Source organism: Eschrichtius robustus, chromosome 3 (assembly GCF_028021215.1).
Source record: "Eschrichtius robustus isolate mEscRob2 chromosome 3, mEscRob2.pri, whole genome shotgun sequence".
Lineage (NCBI taxonomy): Eukaryota > Metazoa > Chordata > Mammalia > Artiodactyla > Eschrichtiidae > Eschrichtius > Eschrichtius robustus.
The window spans coordinates 110,083,159-110,107,724 of record NC_090826.1 but is presented as its reverse complement, the minus strand read 5'-3'; the positions used below and the strand labels follow the sequence as shown (position 1 = coordinate 110,107,724).

The 24,566-nt window shown below is 46.8% G+C and overlaps 2 protein-coding genes across 3 annotated transcripts in view; both read left to right on the top strand.

Moving 5' to 3' along the window:
- THEM4 (thioesterase superfamily member 4) overlaps positions 1-1,973 on the top strand; it is a 45,400-nt gene extending 43,427 nt beyond the window's left edge. For both annotated transcript variants that reach the window (XR_011073413.1, XM_068538200.1), the window contains one exon: positions 1,525-1,973. Coding sequence is in view for 1 of the 2 variants with exons in the window: in XM_068538200.1 (XP_068394301.1) it covers positions 1,525-1,565 (41 nt within the window). In the remaining variant the exon portion in view is untranslated. The remainder of the gene's footprint in view (positions 1-1,524) is intronic.
- A 10,870-nt stretch (positions 1,974-12,843) lies between these two features.
- THEM5 (thioesterase superfamily member 5) lies at positions 12,844-19,826 on the top strand. The gene is made up of 6 exons (XM_068537574.1): positions 12,844-12,966; positions 13,890-14,091; positions 15,320-15,451; positions 18,927-19,044; positions 19,337-19,461; positions 19,780-19,826. Exons 1-6 carry the CDS (start codon positions 12,844-12,846, stop codon positions 19,824-19,826), a joined length of 747 nt encoding a protein of 248 aa, XP_068393675.1.
- Positions 19,827-24,566: the final 4,740 nt, after the last annotated feature.

Below are 24,566 nucleotides of genomic sequence, written 5' to 3'. Positions count from 1 at the left end.
TTATCTCTTCCTCTAATGGTGGACCTCTGACTATTATGAATGGCGCTATTATGAACATTCTTATTCATGTCTCCTGCTGGTGTATATGGGCAAGAGCTTGGCATATACTTAGGAGTGGAATTTCTGGGTTGGAGGGTATAAGAGTGTTCAGCCTTACAGGGAAATGCCAGATTGTTTTCTAAAGCTGTACCGAATTACATTCCCACCAGCAATATATGATATTCTGTTGATCCCTATCTTTTCTAGCAATTGGTAAAGTCAAATTTCTTGATTTTTGCCAATCAGATGGTTATAAAATGGTATTTCAGTGTGATCTAAAGTTGCATTTCCCTGATTACCTATGGAGCTGAGCATCTCTTCATATATTTATTGACCATATTTGTTCCCTATTCTGTGAAATTCCTGATTTCTCAGCCTCTTTTATTGGTTTTTTTCCTCTTTTTTTTTTTTACTGATTTATAGGAATTTTTTATTTTTTATAAAACGAATCTTTTTGTTGGCTATATAAGTTGCACATATCTCCTTCTAGTATATAAGTTGTCTTTTATTTGCTTTAAGTTATCTTTTATATTAACAGAAGTTTTTAATGTAAATGTAATCACATTTATTAAATTTTTTCCTTTATGGTTAAAGCTTCTTGTGTCTTGTTTAAGAAATTCATTTTTCCCTTAAGTGTCAGCTGTTTGCAGGAATGATAGATAAAAGAAGCAGGAGGAAGATCATGAATAATTTGAATCCACAGTCAATTTAAAAATCCTATTCCAGGCTGTGGTTTATACTTTCTGTCTCACTAAACCTTTCAGTATCATAAAGGTAACAGACGGCTCAGTTGTAATTTTACTTCCTTTCACTTCCTTGACTATCTCTAATGGGAGTGGTAATGAACCATGAAATGACCAAGTGGCAGAGGACCTGGTTACCCAGGAGAGCTAATACAGTATTGTGAGAATCAAAAGTTGATTCTTTTTTTTTTTTTTTTTTATAAATTTTCTTAAGGTTCTTTTCTTTTTTTTAATTCTATTGTTTTTATTTTATTTGTTTTTGGCTGTGCCGGGTCTTGGTTGGGGCACACAGGATCTTCACTGCAGCACGCGGGACCCTCCCCTGTGGTGCGCAGGCTCCTCAGTGTGGAGCGGGGCTTCTCTCTAGTTGTGTCACACAGGCTCCAGAGCACGTGGGCTGTGTAGTTGCTGTACGTGGGCTCTCTAGTTGTGGCCTGCGTGCTCAATAGTTGAGGCACGTGGGCTCAGTTGCCCTGTGGCATGTGGGATCTTAGTTCTCCAACCAGGGATCAAACCCGCGTCCCCTGCATTGGAAGGCAGATTCTTAACCACTGGACCACCAGGGAAGTCCCCAAAAGTTGATTCTTAATTTGGCTGAAAAATGAGAGTGGGCAGATATCCTGAAGGTACCAATATGAATCAAAGTGCTTTTGTGTGTGTATATATGTATTTCTACTTAGAGAAGTCCCATCACATTGAAGTCAGTTGACTTATAATCGTCTTCTGTTACTTTGTTGTTTAGGCTTATTTATAAAGCTGGATCCTGAAAAAAGTTTGACATAAAAGAGCTTCTGGTGAATTCCACACCAATCTGCGTAAGGCTGTCCCTCCTCCAGAAGAAGCAGTTGTCTTCAGTCCTGTTCTACTCATCCACTGTTAAATCCCCCATCGGGTGAAGCCTGCTAACACGGACCTTCCTAAACAAGTCTTTTGAATACAATTCCAGGAGCTCCATTTCCACCTTCCAAACTTTTTTACACAGAGACACTCCCTGTGAGAGTATCAGCAGTTCTTTCTGTCTCCTTTGGATAAGTGTCTGGTTCTCCTAAAATTTGAATAGGCTCCTTAAGTTTGCATAGGTGTGATGTCTGATCCATTGCATTCTGGAGAAAAAAATCATGTTGAAACTTTTACCACAAACTTGGAAATGCCAGAAAACCAAAGGAAGGAATAAATATGTGAGTGCACGAATATGTGTGTATGTGTATGTGTTGTGTGTGTGTGCATTATAAATTACAAAACCAGCTTTGTTGTATCTAAACAAATCTTTTTGGCTACAGTAGGAAACACAACTAGTTCCTATAGGATTGGATACCTCACATCTGTTGTCTTGGATTCTACGGATTAAACTACTGTGCCATTTTAACATAGGCTGTGTTATTGTATCTTACCAATAGCACAGTATTGGTAATATCATCACTGGAAGGAGCCTGTATTCATTTCCTAAGTGTTTTAATCCATTTGGACTTCTGTAACAAAATACCACAGACCAGGTAGCTTATAAAAAACAGAAATTTATTGCTCACAGTTAAAATGGAAAATCCAGGATCAAGATGCCAACATGGTCACCTTCTGGTGAGGGCCCACTTACTGGTTCATATCTAGTACCTTCTCACCGTGTCCTTATTTGATGGAAGGAGCTCGAGATCTCTCTGGATCCTTTTTTATAAGGACACTAATCCCATTCATGAGGGCTCCACCTTAAGCACTTCCCCAAAGCCCCACCTACTAATACCATCACACTGGGCATTAGGATTTCAACATATGAATTGGGCTGGGTTGTGGGGGGGCAAGGTCTATATGTAGATAATCCCAAAGAACCTACAAAAAAACTAAAGCTAATAAACGAATTCAGCAAAGTTGCAGCATACAAGACTTCATAAAAATTTTAAACTTTTGTGCATCAAAGGACATTATCAAGAAAGTAGAAAGGCAACCTATAGAATGGGAGAAAATATTTGCAAATCATATATCTGATAAGGGTTTAGTATCCAGAATATATAAAAAATTCTTAAAGCTCAACCCAAAAAAAGCCCACAATTTAAAAATGAGCAAAGGACTTGATTAGACATTTCTCCAAAGAAGGTATACAAATTGCCAACAAGCACATGAAAAGATGTTCAACATCATTGGTCATTAAGGAAATACATATCAAAACCATACTTCATACTCACTGAGACGACTATAATTTTTTAATGGAAAATAACAAGTGTCAACGAGAATATGAAGAAATGGGAACCCTCCTACATTGTTGGTCAGAATATAAAATGATGCAGCTGCTATGGAAGACAGTTTGGTGGTTCCTCAAAAGGTTAAACATAGAATTACTATATGGCCCAGGAATTCTACTCCTAGGTATATGTCCAAGAAAAATGAAAACATATGTCCACACAGAAACTTGTACAAAAAAGTTTATAGCAGCATTATTCATAATAACCAAAAGGTGGAAACAACCCAAGTGTAAAATAACAAGTGTTGACATAACCCTCAGACAATGCTAGTGGGAATATAAAATGGTGCGACCACTATGGAAAACAGTTTGGCAGTTCCTCGAAAAGCTAAACATAAAATTACCATATGACCCAGCCATTCCCAAGGCATTGAAAAGAGGGACTCAAACAGGTACTTATATGCCAGTGTTCATTGCAGTATTATTCACAATGGCCAAAAGGTAGAAGCAATCCAAGTGTCCATCAGCAGATGAATGGGTAAGCAAAATCCATAAAATAGAATATTATTCAGCCATTAAAAGGAAGGAAATTCTGTCACATGCTACAACATGGATGAACCTTGAAAACAAGCTAAGCAAAATATACCAGACAGAAGAGGACAAATGTTGTATGATTCTACTTGCGTGAAGTATCTTGAGTAGGCAAATTCATAGAGACAGAAAATAGAGGTTAAAAGGGGGCTGGGGAGAGGGAGGAATAGGGAGTTATTGTTTAATAGGTACAGAATTTTTCGGGATGATGAAAAAGTTTTGGAAATAGTGATAGTTACACAATATTGTGGATGTAATTAATGCCACTGAGTTGTACACTTGAAAGTGTTTAAACTGGCTAGTTTTATGTTATATTTTTTTACCACAACTTTTAAAATTTAATGTAATATACAGAAAGCATTGAATTATATACTTTAACGTGCGAATTGTATGTTAAATAAATTTTATCTCAACAAAGCTGTTAAAAAAGGTAATACTAAAAATGCAAGTACAGGGACTTCCCTGGTGGCGCAGTGGTTAAGGCTCTGTGCTCCCAATGCAGGAGGCCTGGGTTCAATCCCTGGTCAGGGAACTAGATCCCATACGCATACCTCAACTAAGAGTTTGCATGCCGCAACTAAGGAGCCTGCCTGCCACAACTAAGAGCCGGTGCAACCAAATAAATAATTTTTTTTTAATAATTTTTAAAAATGCAAGTACATGTTTCCCCCATTATCCCAAAGTATAATGTTCCTATGAAACCTTTCATAAACTGAAATAGTGTAAAGCAAAGAAGCAATTACCTAAGGACACATCTTGCTAATAAATTAAGATAAAGCACAGATGCTCACAGACACAGTTCAAAGCTGTGGCTGCTTGTTGCTGGGATGCTGAGTGTAGTTCCCTGGGAAGGAGTTGGCAGTGCCACTCTCGCTGCTGCTCAGGGTACCCACTGCATCTAAAAGACTTGCTGTAGGGACTTCCCTGGCGGTCCAGTGGTTAAGACTCCGCGCTTCCAGTGCAAGGGGGCATGGGTTCAATCCCCGGCCGGGGAGCTAAAATCCCATATGCCGCGCAGCACGGCAGCCAAGAAAATTTTTAAAAACAAAACAAATAAAAGGCTGGCTGTAAAATGCTGAATGCTATTTTTGCTTTTCAACTTTTTTCGTAAAAGCGAAAATCCTCTTCAGGTATCTTTCAGTTAGTGAAAACAGGTACTAATATAGGTCTTTTGTAAAATCAAATTTGAATAAAGCAAACTTTTGAAGAGCAAACACAAGAAAACAGCAGAGCTGTCACTTAGATTCCAGGAGTCCTTTGTCAGTCACATTACAAGGATAAAACTGACTGACGTATTCTGTTTCATTGATCTCATTTAAAATACTATTATAATAAGGTGTTTCTAGTAAAAGCAAAAATATGATTTGTACTGATAATAAAATTAAAATTATTTTAATTGTTTAAAAATTAAGTGGGCTGGAAAATGTATCAATTTTGTGTTTGTGATGTGTTTATTTTGCAGATCTTGTTTAATTTATTGCTCAGAGGAAATCAAAATTGCCCAAGCAAGAGACTTCAAAGTTTTCTTCTAAGATGAAACTTTTCTTCTACTCCTTCTCGGCCAGGTTCTTCCTAGGCTACAGCCATTCTCAATAGCAGAGATTTTTCAAACGCATTCCACTTATCTTTAACTCTCAAAAACCTTTCAGTACTATGACCTGAATCTTACCAAATTGCCTAGTTATCTGACAAAGTAATAAGAAATCAGAAAGTTTTCCCACTGACGTCTTAACCTCAAAATCTTAATAAAACTATTTAAACCCTTTCCCTGAAGGAAGGGAATTATGGAATAGGAACAAACTGGTCTTTTTTTTTTTTTTCTTTAACGTCTTTATACAACTCTATCTAGTCAATTCTGTTATTTAAACAGGGCAGAAGTCAGCAAACTTTATCTTAAAGAACTAGATGATAAATATTTAAGCTCGTAGGTCATACAGTCTGTCACAACTGTGACATTGTAGCACAAAAGCAGTCACAGATAATAAGCACTAGTCCTTATCTGTGGGGGATACATTCCAAGACCCCCAGTAGATGCCTAAAACCTCGGATAGTACTGAACCCTATATATACTATGTTTCTTCCTCTGCATACATACCTATGATAAAGTTTAATTTATAAATTAGACACAGTAAGAGAACAGTAACTAATAATAAATAGAACAGTTATAACAATATATTGTAATAAAGTTATGTGAATGTGATATCCTTCTCTCAAAATATCTTATTGTATAAATTTAATGCCTTTTCCATCTTAACTAAGCACTTACCATGCACTGTGGCCATAACTTTTGCAGTTTGAGGTGCAACAGCAAACTAGTATGAATTTCTTTTTCCTTCTTCACAATTTCACGGATAGAAGATTCATTCTTACCGCAGATCTTAGCAACCTCGGCATACAATTTTTTTTCTTTCCTTTTTAAGTTGAGAACTTTCACCTTTTCACTTAAAAGAGGACTGTCTCTTTGGCAATTCTCTTGGGCATATCTGAATTGCCAACATCACTACTCTTGTGCTTTGGGGCCATTCTTAAATAAAATAAGGGTTACTGGAACACAAGCACTGCGATACTGTGGCAGTGAATCTTAGGGAAATGGCTAAGTAACTAACACGTAGGATACGGCAGACAAAAGGATGATTCACCTCTGGGGCTGGATAGAGCGGGACTTGAGCTGTGATAGTTCACTCACCTCCTTTTATGCCCTCAGTCTTTTGCTTCCGGTGCATGGCAATCTAGCCAAGTACAAATGGGGAGGGAGAAGGAAGAGAGTCAGAAGCTAAGGGCTGTCAACTTCCAGGTGGCAGTGATTTACACTGGCCTTAAAGAATCTTTACAAGCACATGTACAACAGATTTTAATGCAAGGCTTTTGCCCTCCTCAGCTGATGGTGTCCTGAGTTGCCACAGGGGAGAAGCAATGTTCAAGATGACAAGCAGAGGCTGCCTATGAAGAGGTTGTATTCATGAGTGAACGAAGGTGAATTGGCCCATAAGTCTCCTCCAGAGTGGTTCAAGCCTACTGCAGTACAAGTATTGTAAAAAGAAAAAAAAGTAGTAGCTATTTCTTAAAATTACAATTTTCCAGGCATTGTGTAAACACATTATTTACCTCACCCCCTTTCCTTCTTAGATGCTACTGATGGCCTTATTTTACAGGTCAGCAAACTGTGTGAGGTTAAGTAAATTTCCCAAAATCACACCGCCACCCTATGAAATAGATACTCTGATTATTCCCGTTTTACAGATGAGGAAGCTGAAGCAAACCTGGGATTTGCATCCGGGTCCTCCTGACTCCAGACCAGATCCCCAAGCTTCCAACACTGGGATTTATTGTCCCCTGTGATTACTGACTTGGGCACTGAAGTGTGTAGAAGTGTGATGGAGTAAGTGCTAGGCCCTGGTGAGAGATCCTGGAGAAGGCAGAGGTGGAAGAGACATTTCTTTTATGTCTGAAGGCCAGAGTTTTCAAATATGAATTTTTGAAAACTTTATACTTTATAAATACCCCAATCAAGAAATTGGTTAAAATTTAATAATAGGGCAAAATTTAATAGTAGATATCATTAGTTTCCATTTAGGATAAGAGAAATAACAACCTCTAAAATAATGACAATAATAAGTAAGTAAAAGTGTAGAGGACTGGGGACAGACGTTATAGAGTTGTAGCTAACTGTCTCTAAATGCACATTAGCTGACTCAGGAATGCAAATGAAATAAATTTTCTAAGGAGAAGCACTCGGCCAGCTGTCGATTCCCTCTGAAGTAACTTATTGTTCTCAGGAAAAAAATAAATCCTGCACAGATAAGGATAAATGTGATAAAAGGAAAAGTACTGAAATTAAGACCCAGGAATAATATCTACCTCACCCATATCTAAAATGTGGGGGGGGGGGGTGGAAATGCTTCCATAAAGTCACCCACATCCTCAGCCATTTGTGACGTGCCCCACAAACTTTCCCACATTTCTGAAGAACTCTGGAGTTACAACCTCTGAACTGTAGTGCTTCTAAATGAGCCTCAGTAGAGAGAGAGCCACTTTTACTCCTCCTTTCTTTTACTTTGGCTCCATTTCATCCCTTCTCTCCCCAAACCAATCTTCATACTGGGGACATGCCTCCTCGGCCACCCTTCCCCATCATGACTGACCTCTTTGTTTACTTCTATTCATCTCTGGAGCAAAAACTTCTGGACTACTGCTAAGATACAGCCATGGATGTCAGTTGTTTTTTGTCTGTCCATCATCCCTTCCTCCTTGTCTTCTGGTAAAAGAACTATGCTGACTTGGCAGATGGCCCTTCCAGGTTTCATCTGATTCTATGGAGGAGGGAAGCGGATTAAAATATACTTTGGAAGTACAATCAATGAAGCTGGTTAATCTCAATGAATTTGAGTTTCCTCGTCTATAAGATGAGGGGATTAGACCAAAGGCTCTTTAGAGGCACCTCCAGACTCAGATAGTCTGAGGGTTCTCTGAACTTCACCTAGGAAGAAGTCAGTCTGTCTGGTCCAGCCACACCCTTTCAGGGAGGGGGTACCTGAAAAAATTGTGCATCCAGGGAAATTTTGCTTCCATAAACTCAGACTCAAGGTTGTTCTCCTTCTCCTTATCAAAACCTACTTTCAGGATCCCACTTAAACTAAGTAGTAAAATAACTAACTGCTTACAGTTAGTAAGCTCTTTGAAGAGCCACTCCAGTGAAGTGGCTCTTCGCTGGAATCTTCACATTTTAAAGGAGAAGCAAAACGTTAAACCATGATGAGCAATGTGTGGGGCAATAACTCTCAATATCACAATATGTAAACGGGTGAGTGTATGTGCATACGTGTACATGTGTGATATTTATGTGAGTCAGTGTGTGAGTGAGCATGCATGTATGCGAATGTGGATACTTATGCCATGTGTATGCATGCACGTGCATTTGTGTCTCTATGTGCATGTGAGTGTGCTCATATTTGTGTTTTTGTGAGGCTGCGTGTGTACACCTGTGTGTATTGTATATACAATACACGCATACAAGTAATGTATATACATGCATACGAGTATGCATGCATGTGTGTAAATGTATATATGTGTGCACATAAACTCATGTGTGTGTTGTGTGCATGAGTATATACACGCATGTCCACATCCGTGTATGAGTGTGAGTGTGCATGTGAATGTTAGTACGTGTGGGCATGCATAGTATGTTTGTGAGTGCGTGTGCGTGCCTCTGTGTGTGTGCCTGTGCAGGCACTAAAAGAGCCAGGTAACTCTGGAACTGTAGTTGCCGAAGGTCGGGGCGGGGAGTAAAGCACTGGGGTCCACAGTGTCCAGGAGCCAGGCCAGCTCAGCCTAGCAGAGGGCACTGGGGAGGGAGAAAGGCTTTCTCTGCACCAAGGAACTCTACACCAGAGTTGTAACAACATTGTTCTTTGCTGACGGGGCCACCAAGGAACAGTGGTCACACCGTGTGTCAAGTGCCTGGTGCCCAGCTGTGGATAGGAGAGGAGGCCACATGTCCCAAGCTGCCCCGCCTTGCTTTAGGCCAGGAACCACAGCAACAGGAAGGAAGAGACCTCCCAATAGGTCCTTTTCTCTGTCTTAATAGACAGAATCTAGGGCAGAGCCCCAGAGCCAGATGCTCCTGGACAACCTGGCTTCGAGGATGGAATCCATGGTCAGGCCAGTTTAATATGAAACTTGATCTTTTCACAGCACTCAGACAATGGAATGCCAGTGTTTCCCCTCAGTCCCCCGGAAGTGTGAAGACAGAGCCCTACCAGCCCCCAGGGAAGTAAGAACCAGGTTTTTTTGGATGCTAATCATTCTGGCTGGGTTTTGAGAGCTCTGGGAACTCTTGTGAAAGAGGGAAGAATTCAGAGAAGAAAGGGGCCTCCTGCCCGACTACGTGGAGGTCTGGAGGGCTGGCTGGGGATAGAGGAGGTGGAGAGGGTGGTTATGGGGTGGGGGTAGCAGGGGAAATGGCCCAACAAAGGTGAGGCCTCCTTGTTTGGGAAGCACAGGGATGGAGGCTGGAGGTGGCAGAGTCTTGGGAGGCTCCCCTGCGAAGGACAGTGTTCAAAACCTCCTCCAGGAGCCACTTGGGAGCCGAATCACCTAGTGAGCGTCTCCCTCCACCTAGCCCCAGGGCTTGACATGGTTCCTCCTGGGAACCTGAAGAGGACTTGCCCTCATGGCTCTCACCCGGCCCTCGCCCCACCTCATCAGGGCCGTGGGACTTGACTCCATACCCATCTGATTATCCTGTGTGGACATACTCCAGCCCCAGGATGCCCATGGCCCTGAGGAAGAGAGCAGGAGTCCTGGGCACCTAGCAGCAGTTGGTGATGTCACCATCACCTATACTTGGAGGGCTCATGAACTTGGCCCCTGAGCCAGTTCAACAGTTAACAAAACCCTATTTCAGAGTTTTCAGGGGAGAAAGGGGCTCGGGATATCATGGGGGCAGGTGTTAGTCATTAAATATGCTTTTTTGAAAATTTATTTATTTATTTTTGGCTGTGTTGGGTCTTCGTTGCTGGGTGTGGGCTTTCTCTAGTTGCGGCGAGCGGGGGCTACTCTCCGTTGCGGTGCACGGGCCTCTCATTGCTGTGGCTTCTCTTGTTGCAGAGCATGGGCTCTAGGCAGGCGGGCTTCAGTAGTTGTGGGACACAGGCTCAGTAGTTGTGGCTCACGGGCTCTAGAGTGCAGGCTCAGTAGTTGTGGCACGCAGGCTCAGTAGTTGTGGCTCACGGGCTCTAGAGTGCAGGCTCAGTAGTTGTGGCGCACGGGCTTAGTTGCTCCGCGGCATGTGGGATCTTCCCAGACCAGGGCTCAAACCCGTGTCCCCTGCATTGGCAGGCGGATTCTTAACCACTGTGCCACCAGGAGGTTAAGACTCTGTGCTCCCAATGCAGGGGGCCCAGTTTCGATCCCTGGACAGAGAACTAGATCCCGCACGCCACAACTAAGAGTTCACATGCCACAACTAAAGGTCCCGCACGTGGCAACGAAGATCTCACGGGCTGCAACTAAGACCTGGCGCAGCCAAATAAATAAATAAATGTTAAATAAATAAATAAATAAAATGAATGTGACCTTACTTTGTACCCCATGCTTGGAAAACAGATGTGACTGTCCCATTGGTTTTGAAGGTACCATCTCTCAAGGGATTGGGTATGAGAAAGGGGGAATTTCAGCTGCAGGCCTGGCCAGGCCTATGAGCGCACATGTGCACACTCACACACACACACACACACCCCTTCAGGATTTGTCACTTTCTGAGCTTAGAGATCCTGCCTTTCTCTGCCTCTTCGCATTTCACAAATAGGAAATCAGTTCCAGCTGAGGAGTTGGGCGAGCTCTCGCATTTCTGGGAGGAGCTCAGGTTTCCCTCGGCTGGCCTAGTTCCCTGACTCTGTACTCTGCCGGGGGGACCCCCTCCTTCAGCCCAGTGGCCATACCAGGCAGCAGCACTTGGAGCCAGCAGCTGCCTATCAGCTGCTCAGCTCCCCTGGGCATGGGGTCTTCTGCCACAGCCCTGCCCTCCCTGTGTTATTCTTCTCCCAGGTGAGCATCCCAGCAGCCCACCCAGAGCCCCTCTGGGCAGAGTACTTAGCAACATCTCCTTTTAACTCCACCCGGTGCCCCAGGTTTGGTGAAGACAGCCTTTTCTCCTGTTTGGCCAGTCTGAGGCCCAGCCTCCCATTAACACTTCCCACCCACAGCAAAGACCAAGAACCTTAGAAACTGGATAAAGCAAAAACCCTGAAGCAGCGTAGAGCCAAATGATTCATCAGTTCCAACATATTTTCCTTTCCAAAGGGCCCACTGTGGGCACCAGAGTATTATTTTTGGCTGCATTGGGTCTCAGTTGCGGCACGTGGGATCTTTTGTTGTGGCACACAGGCTCCTCTCTAGTTGCGGTGCGAGGGCTTCTCTCTAGTTGCAGCGCACGGGCTTAGTCGCCCCATGGTATGTGGGATCTTAGTTCCCAGACCAGGGACGGAACCCACGTCTCCCGCATTGGAAGGTGGATTCTTAACCACTGGACCACTAGGGAAGTCCCAACTCCCTGTTTTTAAATGTTGGCAACTAACTCAGATATTTATGATTAGACCCAGAGACTAAATCAACCAAAAAACTGGGTTCCCCCAGTCCTTGAAGAAGTTTCCTTCGAACCTTGACAAGAGATGAGGAAAATATTTATATCCTCGTCTTCTAGGGCAGCTAACTACAGAAGGTGGGATAAAATCTTTAAATTTCCATATTAAATCAGTACGATCTTTCAGAACCTACCAAACTCATCATCATCATTATAATTCCATCTTTGCATAGTTCTGACCTTTAGAATAAGCTTTATTCTAGTGAATTAAAATCTGGGACTTTTAGCTGAAAACTGGCAGTTTTAATTCAGTGCAAGAAATACCACCACCAAAAAGAGTCCGCACCCTCGCAGATGCTGACTGAGCACTCCTCCCCACTCCCCCACTCAAAGCTGGCTCTTTTCCAAGCTCGTCATCAGCAAAGCCTCCTCTGCCCCACTCCCCGCCTCACTCCCAGCATTGTCTGCTGCCATCACCCCCTCCCTGGGGTTCCCAAAGCACAGAATGCCCTTGCTAAGCTGCTTCCTCCCTGAATGATTTTCTGGCCTCCCCTTCCAAGGCCTCCTCCCCCCCCCCACTCCTCCCCACCCAGTCCTCACCAGGGACCAGCAGGTGGAGGCTTGCCTGGGCTTCCCTCTGTATGAGATAGAAGAAGGGAGTGGCTGAGGGCTGTGAGTTGGTTTTCTGAGTCCCAGGATCATACCAGAGCTTTCAGAGCCTTGCCGCAGAGCACCTGCCACAGACACTCCACCAACACACACAGACACTCCACCAGTAGCCTCCAATCAAGGATTAGACCTCCCTTATCTTTCTGGGAATATTACTGGGCTCTCCCCAGAAAAACTCCAGGGCAACTCTCCAAAGCTTCCTATACGCTATACTATTTCATTATGTACTTTTTTGCTCCTTTAATAAATATTTCTTTCTGAACTCGGGCCAGTCCTGCTATGCATTCATGCCCAAGCAGCATCTGCCCCTCCCCAAGTGCTGGGTGGGACTCTGGACCAGGTAAAGTCCCCAAGCATCTATGGGTGTTGTATCAAACCAGCCCAGCCTTGCCTAATCATCTGCGGTGGCAGCTTGCTAATGAAAGCCTTGTGACAGAGAAGAGTGAGGCTTGTCTGAGAGGTGGCTGGCCTGACAGCCCCAAGGTGCAGCTGAAAAGGGCTCACTCACCTCGCTGCCGCAGCCCTGCCGACCCCAATCCCAGCGCTCAGCCATGATAAGAAGAGGCTTCCAGGTGGCAGCGAGACTTGGCCACCACGGAGCCCTCCCTGGTGGCCCCTACATCCTGCCCAGGTTCAGCCCTGCCTCAGCATTCGGATCCTCCATGGACTCCCTGGTGAGTGAGTGCCCCGCTCAGCCAGATGCGCAGCCCTTCTCCTGGGGGCCGCGGGTGTAGGGAGCACCCTGAATCTCCTCTTCCCAGACTGTGGCCGGGGCAGGCGAGCAGTTTGTTGGGAGCTATTTGATTTGGCAAAGGAAACCAAGTAGCCCAGATCCACAACTAAGACTACCAGGTGACTTTCCTCCCGATCTGAATCTTGTGTGGCCACCACTCACTTTCCTCCTACGGGACTCAGACCGTTGCAGCTGAGTTGCGACACCCCCAGACAAAGGACCCTGTGTGTGGCCGACCCATGGGTGCATTTGGTGCGTGAGCATCCGGCATCACAAAGGACTCCTCCTCATCCCACAGAAGGTACCGCACCACTGTGGGCGCCCAGAACAGGTTTCAAAGGAGCCCCCCTTCCCCGGGCAGGCCCACGGCTATGGACAGAGCTGGAGTAGCCCCTGAGGTGAGGGGGTGGTAGCAGTGATCCTCACCTGTGGTCACACCCCCAGGGTAGACAGTGTCTCAGGATGAGCTCTAGTCTGACCATCAGCTCGCACACTCACAAGCTTGGCAACCTTAGCCGTGTTTCTTCAGTTTCCCCATCTGGAAGGTGGGGCTAATACTAGCCGTTCTCAGCCTCAAAGAATAGCTCACAGGCTTTAAAACAGGACAATTTTAATGCGCCACCACAGAGCAGCATGCCTCTAACTGTCAGCCCCCATGCCTTTCCTTCCCTTCCTTTGCACATTAGTGTCCCCTTCCCTGGTCACCCCACAGGAGTCCCCAAGGGCCATTTCCCTCAAGTCAACACTGGCGGAAGGGATTAAGGAGCCCAAGAACCCAGGAGCACACTACCCACAGGTCCCGAAGCCCAAGCAGCAGCCCACCTCCCAGGAAGCTGTCTAGTCTCCCTGATTTTTCCTGCCCAGGTCTCAAGATTCTGTCAGGAGAAGACAGATTTGAAGAATTACACCCTGCCCAATGCCAGCTGGTGTCCAGACATGCTGAACCTGTACCACGAATTTCTGGAGAAGACTAAGGCCGATGGCTGGATCAGACTGCCCTCCTTCAAGTCCAACAGAAACCACATCCAGGGGCTCAAGCTCCCATTAGCGTTAACAGTTACCTCAGGTAAGGCCTGGCCGGAGAGGGCCCATCGGCACACATACACCCCAGCCCACCAGGGTCAGATCAGCCAGCCCCTTTCCCTGTGGTCAGAGTTGCTCAAGAAGGAAATTCACAAGCTCTGGGCCAGTTCTCAGCCAGAAGTTTTTTCTGCTAACTCCACCCCTCCCACTGCAGCCCCAGGCAGGTGGATGAGAAAAGCATCCTCTCAGGCCCCTGGCTCCCTTCCTCCCAGGGGAAGAGAGCACACCCTAGCAGCTGCCTCTGCTCCCAGCCCAGAGTGCACCCACTCTGGGTGAACTGCACCCAGGAGAACTGCTGACTCAGCTCCCTGCCCCGCTGCCTTCTCACCCGGGCTGCTTCCCTTACTGTCAAGCCTTATCCCAAGTCCTCCTCCCCACCCCACAAAGGTCTGAGGACTCCCCCTTGCCCACTGCAGACCTCGGCACACCATCCCTGCTCTGCTAGGCCCAGAGGCTCTCCTGAAACACCCACGGATCGGAGTGACAGAGTTTTCCACTTTGATCTCTCTGCGTGTGCGTGCGTGTGAGCACGTGTGTGTGTTAACTTGTCTCTCTCATTCACATATGTGTTCTTCCAGCCCAGCGATGAATGGGTGGTACATTGGGTTTAGGGAAAAAACAAAGCAGGCGCACCAAAATTTTTTGAAGACTTTGGATTCCATCCAAAAAGGATATAGTTCTTATAGTCGCCTTGAGAAAAATAATCAGAACTTTGGGGGACTCTTCTGCACTTATTTTTCTGTTCAGTATTGTTATTTTGAATTATATGTGAATTAAATGCCATACACTTTAATTTTCAATGTTTAAGGTCTCTTCAAGTCTGACCTGCCCCTGACCCTACATCTACTCTCAGCCAGGGAACTTCATGAGCGTTTCTTCCTCAAGACCCAGGGCTCCCTGAGGACAGAGCTGTGTCCCCACAGACTCAGGGCTCCCTGAGGACAGGGCTGTATCCCCTTCAGACTGAGGGCTCCTTGAGGACAGGGCTGTGTCCCCCTCAGACCGAGGGCCCTGAGGACAGGTCTGTGCCTTGCTCTCCAATTGAAGGCTCCCTGAGAGCAGAGCCTGTATGTCCTCTGGTTCTCTCCTCAACCCTATACCTGAGGCCGGGCTCCATCCATGCTGCTGAACCACTGGCCCTTCATCCTGACTGGGCCCCATGCCCTCACGCACTCCTTTCTTCAGCTGTGTCACTCCCCATCTCTCCCCAGACAAAAGTGACTGTCGCATCTTCACCAGGTGTATCGAAACGGAAGGACAAGGCTACGAGTATGTCATCTTTTTCCACCCATCCAAGAAGAAGTCCGTCTGTCTTTTCCAACCAGGCCCCTACCTGGAGGGCCCCCAGGGTAAGGCCACAGGCAGGCCCGGGGTGGGGACATCTTTGCTGCTTCCTGGGCTTGGCTCAGGAGACGGACTGGGTGCAGCCAGGCTCTGGGATCTGTACCTCTCTCTAAGGAGCTGGGTTGGGAGTGGGAGGCTCTGGGCTCCAGTCTCACAGTATCAGACTTGGAAGGATATTCTGTCATCTGGTCCAGTCCCCACTGTGCAGATAATAAAGAGCCTCCTTATTCAGGTCTGGGAATTTTCCCCTAAGAAGGGGTCTTAGAAGCCACTTTGAGAAGGATGTGTTGGACTTGGAAGAAGACAGGATCTGGAATGAGGAGCCAGGCTTCCAGTCCTGCTCTGTCAGGCTTGCTTGGAGACACCGAGCAAGCAATTTAACCTCTAGCCTTCGGTCTCCTTACCTAAATCTTTTTTTTTTTTTTTTTAATTTTATTTATTTATTTATTTATTTATGGCTGTGTTGGGTCTTCGTTTCTGTGCGAGGGCTTTCTCTAGTTGTGGCAAGTGGGGGCCACTCTTCATCGCGGTGCGCGGGCCTCTCACTATCGCGGCCTCTCTCGTTGCGGAGCACAGGCTCCAGACGTGCAGGCTCAGCAATTGTGGCTCACGGGCCTAGTCGCTCCGTGGCATGTGGGATCTTCCCAGACCAGGGCTCGAACCCGTGTCCCCTGCATTGGCAGGCAGATTTTCAACCACTGCGCCACCAGGGAAGCCCTCCTTACCTAAATCTTGATGCAATAATATCTACCTTCCAGAATAGCTGATAGATATGATATTATGGGCCTATATGTATGTGCTCATAAACCATAAAGCACAATATAGCTATCAGGGCATCTATCCAAACTTCACCTTCTATCCATGGGCAAACTGAGGCACACAGAGGTAAGTTATCTTGCCCAAGGTAGCACAGGCAATCAAGGTCAGGACCAGGACTCTAATCCAGGAGCTGGGACTCCAAGTCCGTTGCTTCTTCCACTGTACTCCATTGCCTCCAAACTGGGAACAGACCCAAGAAAGAACTCACACTGGACATAAATATATTCACGAGGGAAATCAGGCTGGCCCTGAGCTTCTTGCCCGAGAATACTGGGTCACCATGTCCACGGTTGTCTGCCTTCTCCATCCTTGTTCCTGCTTTAGACACTCACTGAATGCTATTGTTGGTGTCAGAATTCCTGCAAGGGAGAAGAGGGAGGAGGGGGAAGGAGAAGCTTTAGGGTCCCAAGGCCTGAGAGAGACTCAATTGCAGTTAAACAGAATTCAAAGAGCTTAATAGATGTCAGCACCTCTACAGGCCATGGATTCAGACTGCAGCTCTTTGTCACCTTGGCCATCCTTAAAGTATCTTCCGTGGGGACACTGATTCCCACACTAGTGCGGGCAGACACTGGGGGACTAGGTCAGAGCTCTACCCAGGCCATGGGTCCCCTCCCTTCTGAAGAGGAAAACCCCCAAGAAGGCAGGGATAGGGCAGAGTGTGGCTGACTTTATTTAGGGCCTCATGGAGGTGGGGCAGTGGAGTCAGAGGAGGACCACCCAACACTGAGGCCAGAGGACTGAGGGGGTCCAGAGAAGAAATTAGTGCCCAATTAGAAAAACCCAGTTCAGTCTATCTCCTGGGTAAGGAAAAACCCAGTTTTTCCCTGCTACGTCTGTCTTTCCTGAGAGTCTCCTTTACTCTCATATAGAACACTTCCCTTCCGACACTTCTGGTCACCAAATGTTCACAGATTTTTCCCCACAACAAGCAATGCTCTGTGACACCAGCTGGGTGTCCTACAATTTAACTACATTCTGACACTGTCTACCTAGAGGTAGTGTCAGATCCCACAGGTTAAAATCTCAGTCCCACAAGACTGCTCCCACCCTTCTTCAGGTGCCAATGGCAAGTGTAAGTCCCCAGGTTACCCACAACTTCTGTCTGATTTGGCTACAATTGGTGGTTCCCAGAACCCTCTCCTGTGGTTGGATTAATTTACTAGAACCACTCACAGAACTCAGAGAAACACTTATATTTACCAGTTTATTAAAGATATGATAAAGGATGAACATCCAGGTGGAAGAAACCCATAAGGTAAGGTCTGGGAGAATCCCAAGCACAGGAGCTCCCGTCCCTGCGGAGTTGGGGTGCGTCACTCTTCTAGTGTGGGTGTGTTCGCCAACCTGGTAGCTCTCTGAGCCCCATACTAATTGGAATTCTTATGGAGGCTTCAACACATAGGTATGATCAATCATTAACTCCATTTTCAGCCCTTCTCTCTTCTCAAGAGAATTGGGGGTGGGGCAGGGGCAGGACTGAAAATTCCAAGCTTCCAATCATGGCTTGGTCTTTCTGGTGACCAGCCCTCAACCAGGAGCCGGCCCGGAGTCACCTCATTAGAACAAAAGACACTCCTATCACCCAGGAAATAGAGGGTTTCAGAAACTCTGTGCCAGGAATCAGGGGCAGAGACCAATATTTGTATTTTCTACTATCTTGACAAGTACCCACCCAGCCCCTAGGCAATGAGGCGGGGTAGGCTTCTGGCTGACCAAGAGCTACCCTGCAGCACCTACACACTTGCGGATGGGTTTCCTGCCTGGCCAGCGAGGACAACAAGGGAAGAGCAGGCTTAGGGTTCTTTGGCAACAACTCTTCCCCTCCTTCAAGCAATATGGGGAGGGAGGTGACTAGAAGCGTACAAGAAGTTTTGTAAACATTACCTCATTTGATCTGATGAGATAGAAATTATTTTTATTCACAATTCACAGTGAGAAAACTAAAGCTCAGAAAGGTTTAGCAACTTGCACAAGATCAAACATGTAGTGAAGGTGGAGGCAAGGAGTCAAACCAGGTGGGTGTGGTCGCATGGCCCCCAGCTGGGTGCCTTTCTATTGTCCCCAGCTTGGCCAGCAATGGAGCTTTGGCATGAAGGTCAGCTTACACAAGTGAGAATGAGAGTTTTATGTGCCGTACATAAAGCACGTGTTGGCATCATCCTGCTGAAGCCGGCTCTCGGCTTTCCACCGGCAGCACTGCTCGGGAGTCTATCATCTCATCAGCACTTTATAGGTCCTAAGTTAAGTTCCACGTTTACCCACCTTGAAAATGTGGGCTCAGCACTGGCCATAGTGACTGGTGAGGTGAGAGCTGGCCCAAGGTCATGGTTTAGAGACTAAAGCCCAAAAGTTCAGGGGCTTTTCCATTCCCTGTAGGAGTGCACCTTTCCAAATTACGGTAGTTGCCACCAGTAATTAGCTGATGAATCTGAAAAAGGTTTTTCCATTAACTCTAACAGCAAAAAAAGTGTTTTTCCTGGTGAAATAAAATCACGGTATCAGTGGTTGCTAACACACGCTGTAGCAACGTGGAAGAAAAATCAGTTGATTTTGACTGGTTTGATCAGACGGGATCCAGATCTGTTTCCTTTCCTTTCCTGGGGAAAGATGGAGGTGGGGTGGTTCCAGCTGTGGCCTTGCTCCCTGCCCCCACCCCTAGGTTTGCCCACAGAGGGTCACTGGCAGCCATGATAGACGAGACCTTCTCTAAAACTGCTTACCTGGCTGGAGAGGGGCTGTTCACACTAAATCTCAATATCACGTTCAAAAAGTAAGTACGGATCCTTGGGGTGTTGGCCGTTGAGGGGACAGCCATGCGTGGCAGTTGAGGTGTAGAAGTCCTGCCTGTCACTCTCCTTCCCCAGCCACGCGGTCCTCTGGTTCCCGGCCGGGATACAACCTCTGCTGTCAGACTCTGGTTGCTGGCAGATGGGCCCTGAGCCCAGAGCCACTTTAGTCCTCGAGGCAGGGTCGGATGAAGAGAAGGATGGGGGGACAGAGAGGTAAAGGGATGGCGGCCAGGGGTTCATGTGAGGGAGGGGCTAAGCCGCCTCCTCTCCCAGCTTGATCCACGTGGGCTCTCTGGCTGTGCTGAACGTTGACGTGGAAAAGATTGAGGACCAGAAGCTTTACATATCCTGTGTCGCCCAGAGCGCGGATCAGCAGACAGTTTACACCAAAGCTTCAGGTAGAAAGGTCCTCAGCCTCAGCCCCAGGCCCTGTCCTGCCACCGCAACACCCAGAACAAATAGAAGGGGAATGTTAAGGATCCACTCCCAAGCCGGGGTCCAGCTTTTTAGAGTGGGGTTGGGTACTTGCAGGAGACACAGACAAAGTGAGGGAAAACCCAACTAGGATTTTTTTTTTCTATGTGTGAGTGGCCCAACCTGTACGACAGGAGAGGACCCAGGTACTGAGTAACGGGGTCCAAATGCTCTGAGCACCCCATCAAGCTCCTACCATCTGTGCTCTGGCTCCTACCACTTGGCTCCCCCTGCTCTTGCAGGCACTTTCCTCCAGCTGCAGCTGGAAGAGGATTCATCTCAATACTAGACACTATGCCTTCAGGAGAGCCTACTGCCAACCGCCTTGCCTACCTGGGACATACCCCAGAGCAGCGAGGGGTGTCCGGGAAGTAACTGGTGAAGTGAGGGAGAAGGCACTTTCCTTTGCATAAATAAAGTCTCACAGCCCTGTTTGCAGTCCAAGACCCTTCTGCAGTTGGCAATCAAAATCCTTCCAGTGCCTTCCACATACCCACCTTCCCATCCAGCACCATAGAAGCGATGTACTGAGATCTGCCAGGGACCAGGCACTGGGTGAGGCACCAAGCACACAGCGATGAAAGACAGGGCCCCTGGCCTTGAGATGCACAACTGTGGGCCGGGAGCAGCTCCTCCCACCCCACCGTGGCTCTGGTTATGGGTGCAGTGCAGACACAAGGGGGGGGGGCGCTCAATTATACTCTAGGAAAGCGATCAAAGAAGGCTTTCTAGAGGGCTTTCTAGAAGAAGCTGTGCTTGAACTGAGTCTCAGAAGTTAAGTGGTGTCCACCGGGCAGGCAGGGGACTATTCGAAACAGAGGGACTATTGCGAGCAAAGGCACAAAGGGATGAAAGAGCAACAGCGACTTTGGAGAACAGAAAAGTGTTGAGTGGGGCAGGAGTCTAGGGAAAAGAAGGGGGCAGGGCAGGTGCAGGCCATGGAAGGCTCCTTAAACCCTGCAATGGAGCTTGAACTTTGTCTTGTAGGCAACAGGGAGCCTTTAAAGTGTTTGGGCTAGGGAGTGACATAAAGTTTTGTTTTTTCAAAAGATGACTCTGGTGGCAATAAGAGGTCAGCAAGACTGAAGGTGGGAGCACTGGTTAGGAGACCCTTGCAGGGCTCCAAACTAGAGATAGGAAGGACCTGACATGGTTCAAAGCCATGAAGATGAGAGATATGGAAAATGTTGCAAACAAAAGAGTACAGAACTTTGCCACTAATTGTATGTAGTGGATCTGTGAAGGGGAGCTTTCAAGGTTGACTCCAAGTTTCCAGCTTGGTGGTTCCAGGTGGCATCATTGGGAACACAGGGGAGCAGGTTTGAGGTGGGGGAAGATAATGAGTTCAGTTTCACATGCATTGAGCTTGAAGTGCCCATGGAACTTCCATCACATGGTGATCACCAGCAGGACCCTGGATATTGTAATTTGGAACTCAGAATTGATGACATACTGACTCGATTTGTAAGTCATCAATATAAAATCTGACATGCAATCCCTGGGAGTGGATTATGCAGAATGAAAGTGAAGAGGAGGCAAGGGGTGTGAGAGTGACAGGGTGGGAGAGAAAGGAAGGACAGGGAAAGGGGTCAAAGACAGAACCTTTGGTCACACTAAGGCTTAAAGCTGGGGCAGAGAATCAAAAACCCACTAAAGAAGCCAAGAATAGGACAGGATGGACCATCCTTAAGAAGGCGAGGTCAACAGTATCAAATGCTAAATAGAAGGCAAAGTAGATGGGAACTAAAAAGAGGCCTTTGGACTTGGCAGAGAGGAAGGTGGTGGTCTTCTTTGCCAGGAGGTGGGAACAAAATCCAGACTATGGTAGATGAAAAAATGAATGGGAATGACAAAGTGAAGCTAGATGATTCTTTCTAGGAATTTTGTTGTTGTTGTTGTTGTTATGTTATTTAAAGAAAGAGATTTGAGTATATTTATAAATTGCTTTGGAAGGAGCCAGTGGAGAGAGGCTGAAACCCTAGGAGAGAGAGAGGTGTCATCCAATAGAACAGCTATCTGGTCTTAGAGATGGATCCAGAGCACAAGTGGAGACAGGAGTCACAAGACAGCATCAACATGACTCTGAGACCAAAAGGAAGAAGTGGGGGGTACAGAGCAGGATGGAAAGTTGCCGGGATTTATGCCAGAGCACCTCGACTTCCTCAGCGAAATAAGAGGCAAGGCCATCAGTGGGGAAAGAGGTCCGGAGGAAGGGCAATGATTTGGATAAGCCACGGTGGGGGTCAGGAAAACAAACTGACCAAGTACATGTGGGCTGAGGCATGCTGAAGGCCCAGGTGCTGGTGAAAAGCAGGTATCTGGAGTGGCACCAACCTGGAGTGAAAGCAAGGTGTGAACCAGCCAGCAAGACCCAAGGGCAATGGCGGACGAGTCAGGTGAGCACAGTGGTAAAGGAGGGAAAAGAGCAATATGGCTGGTGCACATTTCTAAGGAGGAAAGGTTTGATGTGAGGGGGAAGAACAATGGACTGGAGGAGGCAATGGCCACCCAGGAGAAGCCTGTACCTCCTCTGGGCCTGCAGAGGAGAGGGCTGGGAAACTGAGCAGCTTCCACAGGGATAGGCAGGATTCCATCAAGGCCAGTAGGTGGAGGGGATGTTCAGGAAGAGGTCAAAGGTTAGAGGAGTTTTACCAAAGAGTGAGAGCTCCAAGTGACATGTCATAAAGGATTTTATTATTAGGTATGGTAATGCCAAATGCTGAAACAGATAAACCTTTACGTCTCCATAATCTAACCTGTATCTTAAATAGACTGTACTTTTCACTCACACAAAGTCCAATTTTTGGTGTCTAGCAGTCATTCAGGAACCTGACTGACAAGCATGATTCAACACATGATTTCCAAAGTCATCCTGGGTGTTGACATCCAGTTGCCAGAAGAGAGAATAACAAGGGAGGTTTAGGGGGCCAAACCTCAAAGTGTTTCCTCAGTCACAAGACTCCACCAAACTGCAAGGGAGGTTGGCTGGAAAATATGATCTAACTATATGTTGCAGAAGAAAGAGAAATAGGTTTGGGGCTTCCCTGGTGGCGCAGTGGCTGAGAATCTGCCTGCCAATGCAGGGGACACAGGTTCGAGCCCTGGTCTGGGAAGATCCCACATGCCGCGGAGCAACTAGGCCCGTGAGCCACAACTACTGAGCCTGCGCGTCTGGAGCCTGTGCTCCGCAACAAGAGAGGCCACGATAGTGAGAGGCCCGCGCACCGTGATGAAGAGTGGCCCCCGCTCACCACAACTAGAGAAAGCCCTCGCGCAGAAACAAAGACCCAACACAGCCAAAAATTAATTAATTAATTTTTAAAAAAAGAGAGAGAAATAGGTTTGGTAAGTAGCTAGCAGCCACTGCCTCAGTTTGAAAGGAGGATAGGCAGAGGAGGGATGGGTCTGTGTCCAAACCCTCATCCTAACAAGTGAAGAATTCAAGTTCAGGCCTCAGCTAAGATTCCAGGACCTGGGACCGGGGCTGGGGATTCAGGGGATCAGAGAGAAGGAAGTTTTTGTGGCATGGAACAGGGTCAGAGGGTTGGACACAAATTCAGCAGTGGTGGAGAGGTGGGTGGATCAGGTTCTCTTTCTAGTAACTAGACCACACACTTCCTAAGCCATCAGTCTTGAATAACAAGCAAAAGATTGGTTGACATGGATTTGAAGGCACTTGATCCAGTGCCCTCCAAAAATGGGAGACTTACTAGAGCCCATAGCCAGAAATCTTGTGGCAGCCAACTATGCCCTCCCCCATATACTCACAGAAAAACTCTTTCTCCTGTGCTTTCACAGTTGCCTTTGATAACCTATTAAGCCCAGAGTCTAAATCAGTGCATACCAAAAACATATTGTCCTTTATTCATGGTCAAAAAGGACCTAATCTTCATTTAAACACTTCCAAGAGAAGAAGGGAAATATGTTCTATCCTTCCTATGCAGTCAAAAAAAGGAAGGAAACCAAAACAGTGGTACTTGGAAATTCAGGTACAGCTTGCTTCCCTCTTCTCTCGTCTGGAAACTGGATGTCAACACCCAGGATGACTTTGGAAGTCATGTGTTGAGGATTTCAGAGGTTGGATGCACACTGTCACTTCTCTACTGGGGCCAGCTTCTAACAGAAACAGGCAAAAGCTGGAAATCTACAGAGGTAGGAGGCTCTCAGTCAAGGCCCCACAGCCAGGCTGGGAGTGTCAGCCTTGACTGGAGAAGGCCAAGTGGGCAGGCAGGGATCTTGGTAAGGGGAATGAGGTCATCAGCTGCTGGAATACTTCTCTAGTGTCGAGGGCTTTGACAGATGCCTCTCTTCTCCCAGGAGGCCAAGTATTGCAGCTTTCTAGGCAGAAACAAGGGGAGTTTCTGCCTCCACACTTTAAAAACCAATTCCATGTGTAGTGCATTCATCTGGAATACAGCTACTACATAGGTAGATGGGGTAGAATCCAACAGGCCATCCAGGCAAATGTGACAGCTTATTCTGCTTGAATCAGCTTATTCTGCTTGAAGGATATGTGTTCTCCAAATGTCTGAATCAAGTGCCAAGAGAAACCAAAGAGTGAATAAGGCAATTGTAAGACCAACCAGTTCCAGAAGGCAAGGGACATCAATAGTTCATACCAGCTCTTAAAGAAGGGGCCCCTAAGGTCTTCCTGAAACTAAGACCGCAGAGTTAGGTCATTTATCACGGGTCCTAGGTGAGGAGCCAGAGCTGCAAGACACAGTATATCACCAACCCTATCACCTGCCAGCACCTGCAGTGAGCATTGGTGGCCAAGTCATGCTGCCTGAGGCCACCGCTCAAAGACACAGGACAATTTAGCCGAAAAGCCCAGGGAGTCTTGTAGCAGTTGCCTGCTGACCTGGAGGAAAGGTCTGTCCCCTCTGTGTCTCTTCATCTGGCTTGAACCCAGGAAAGCACTCGGTACTGCCCAGTCCTCTAAGTGTCCCTCTACAATGGCACTGGCGAGAAAAAGGAGGTCAAGGCCATGGGTCACCTACATAGTTCTTTCTCTTTTTCTTTTTTTTAA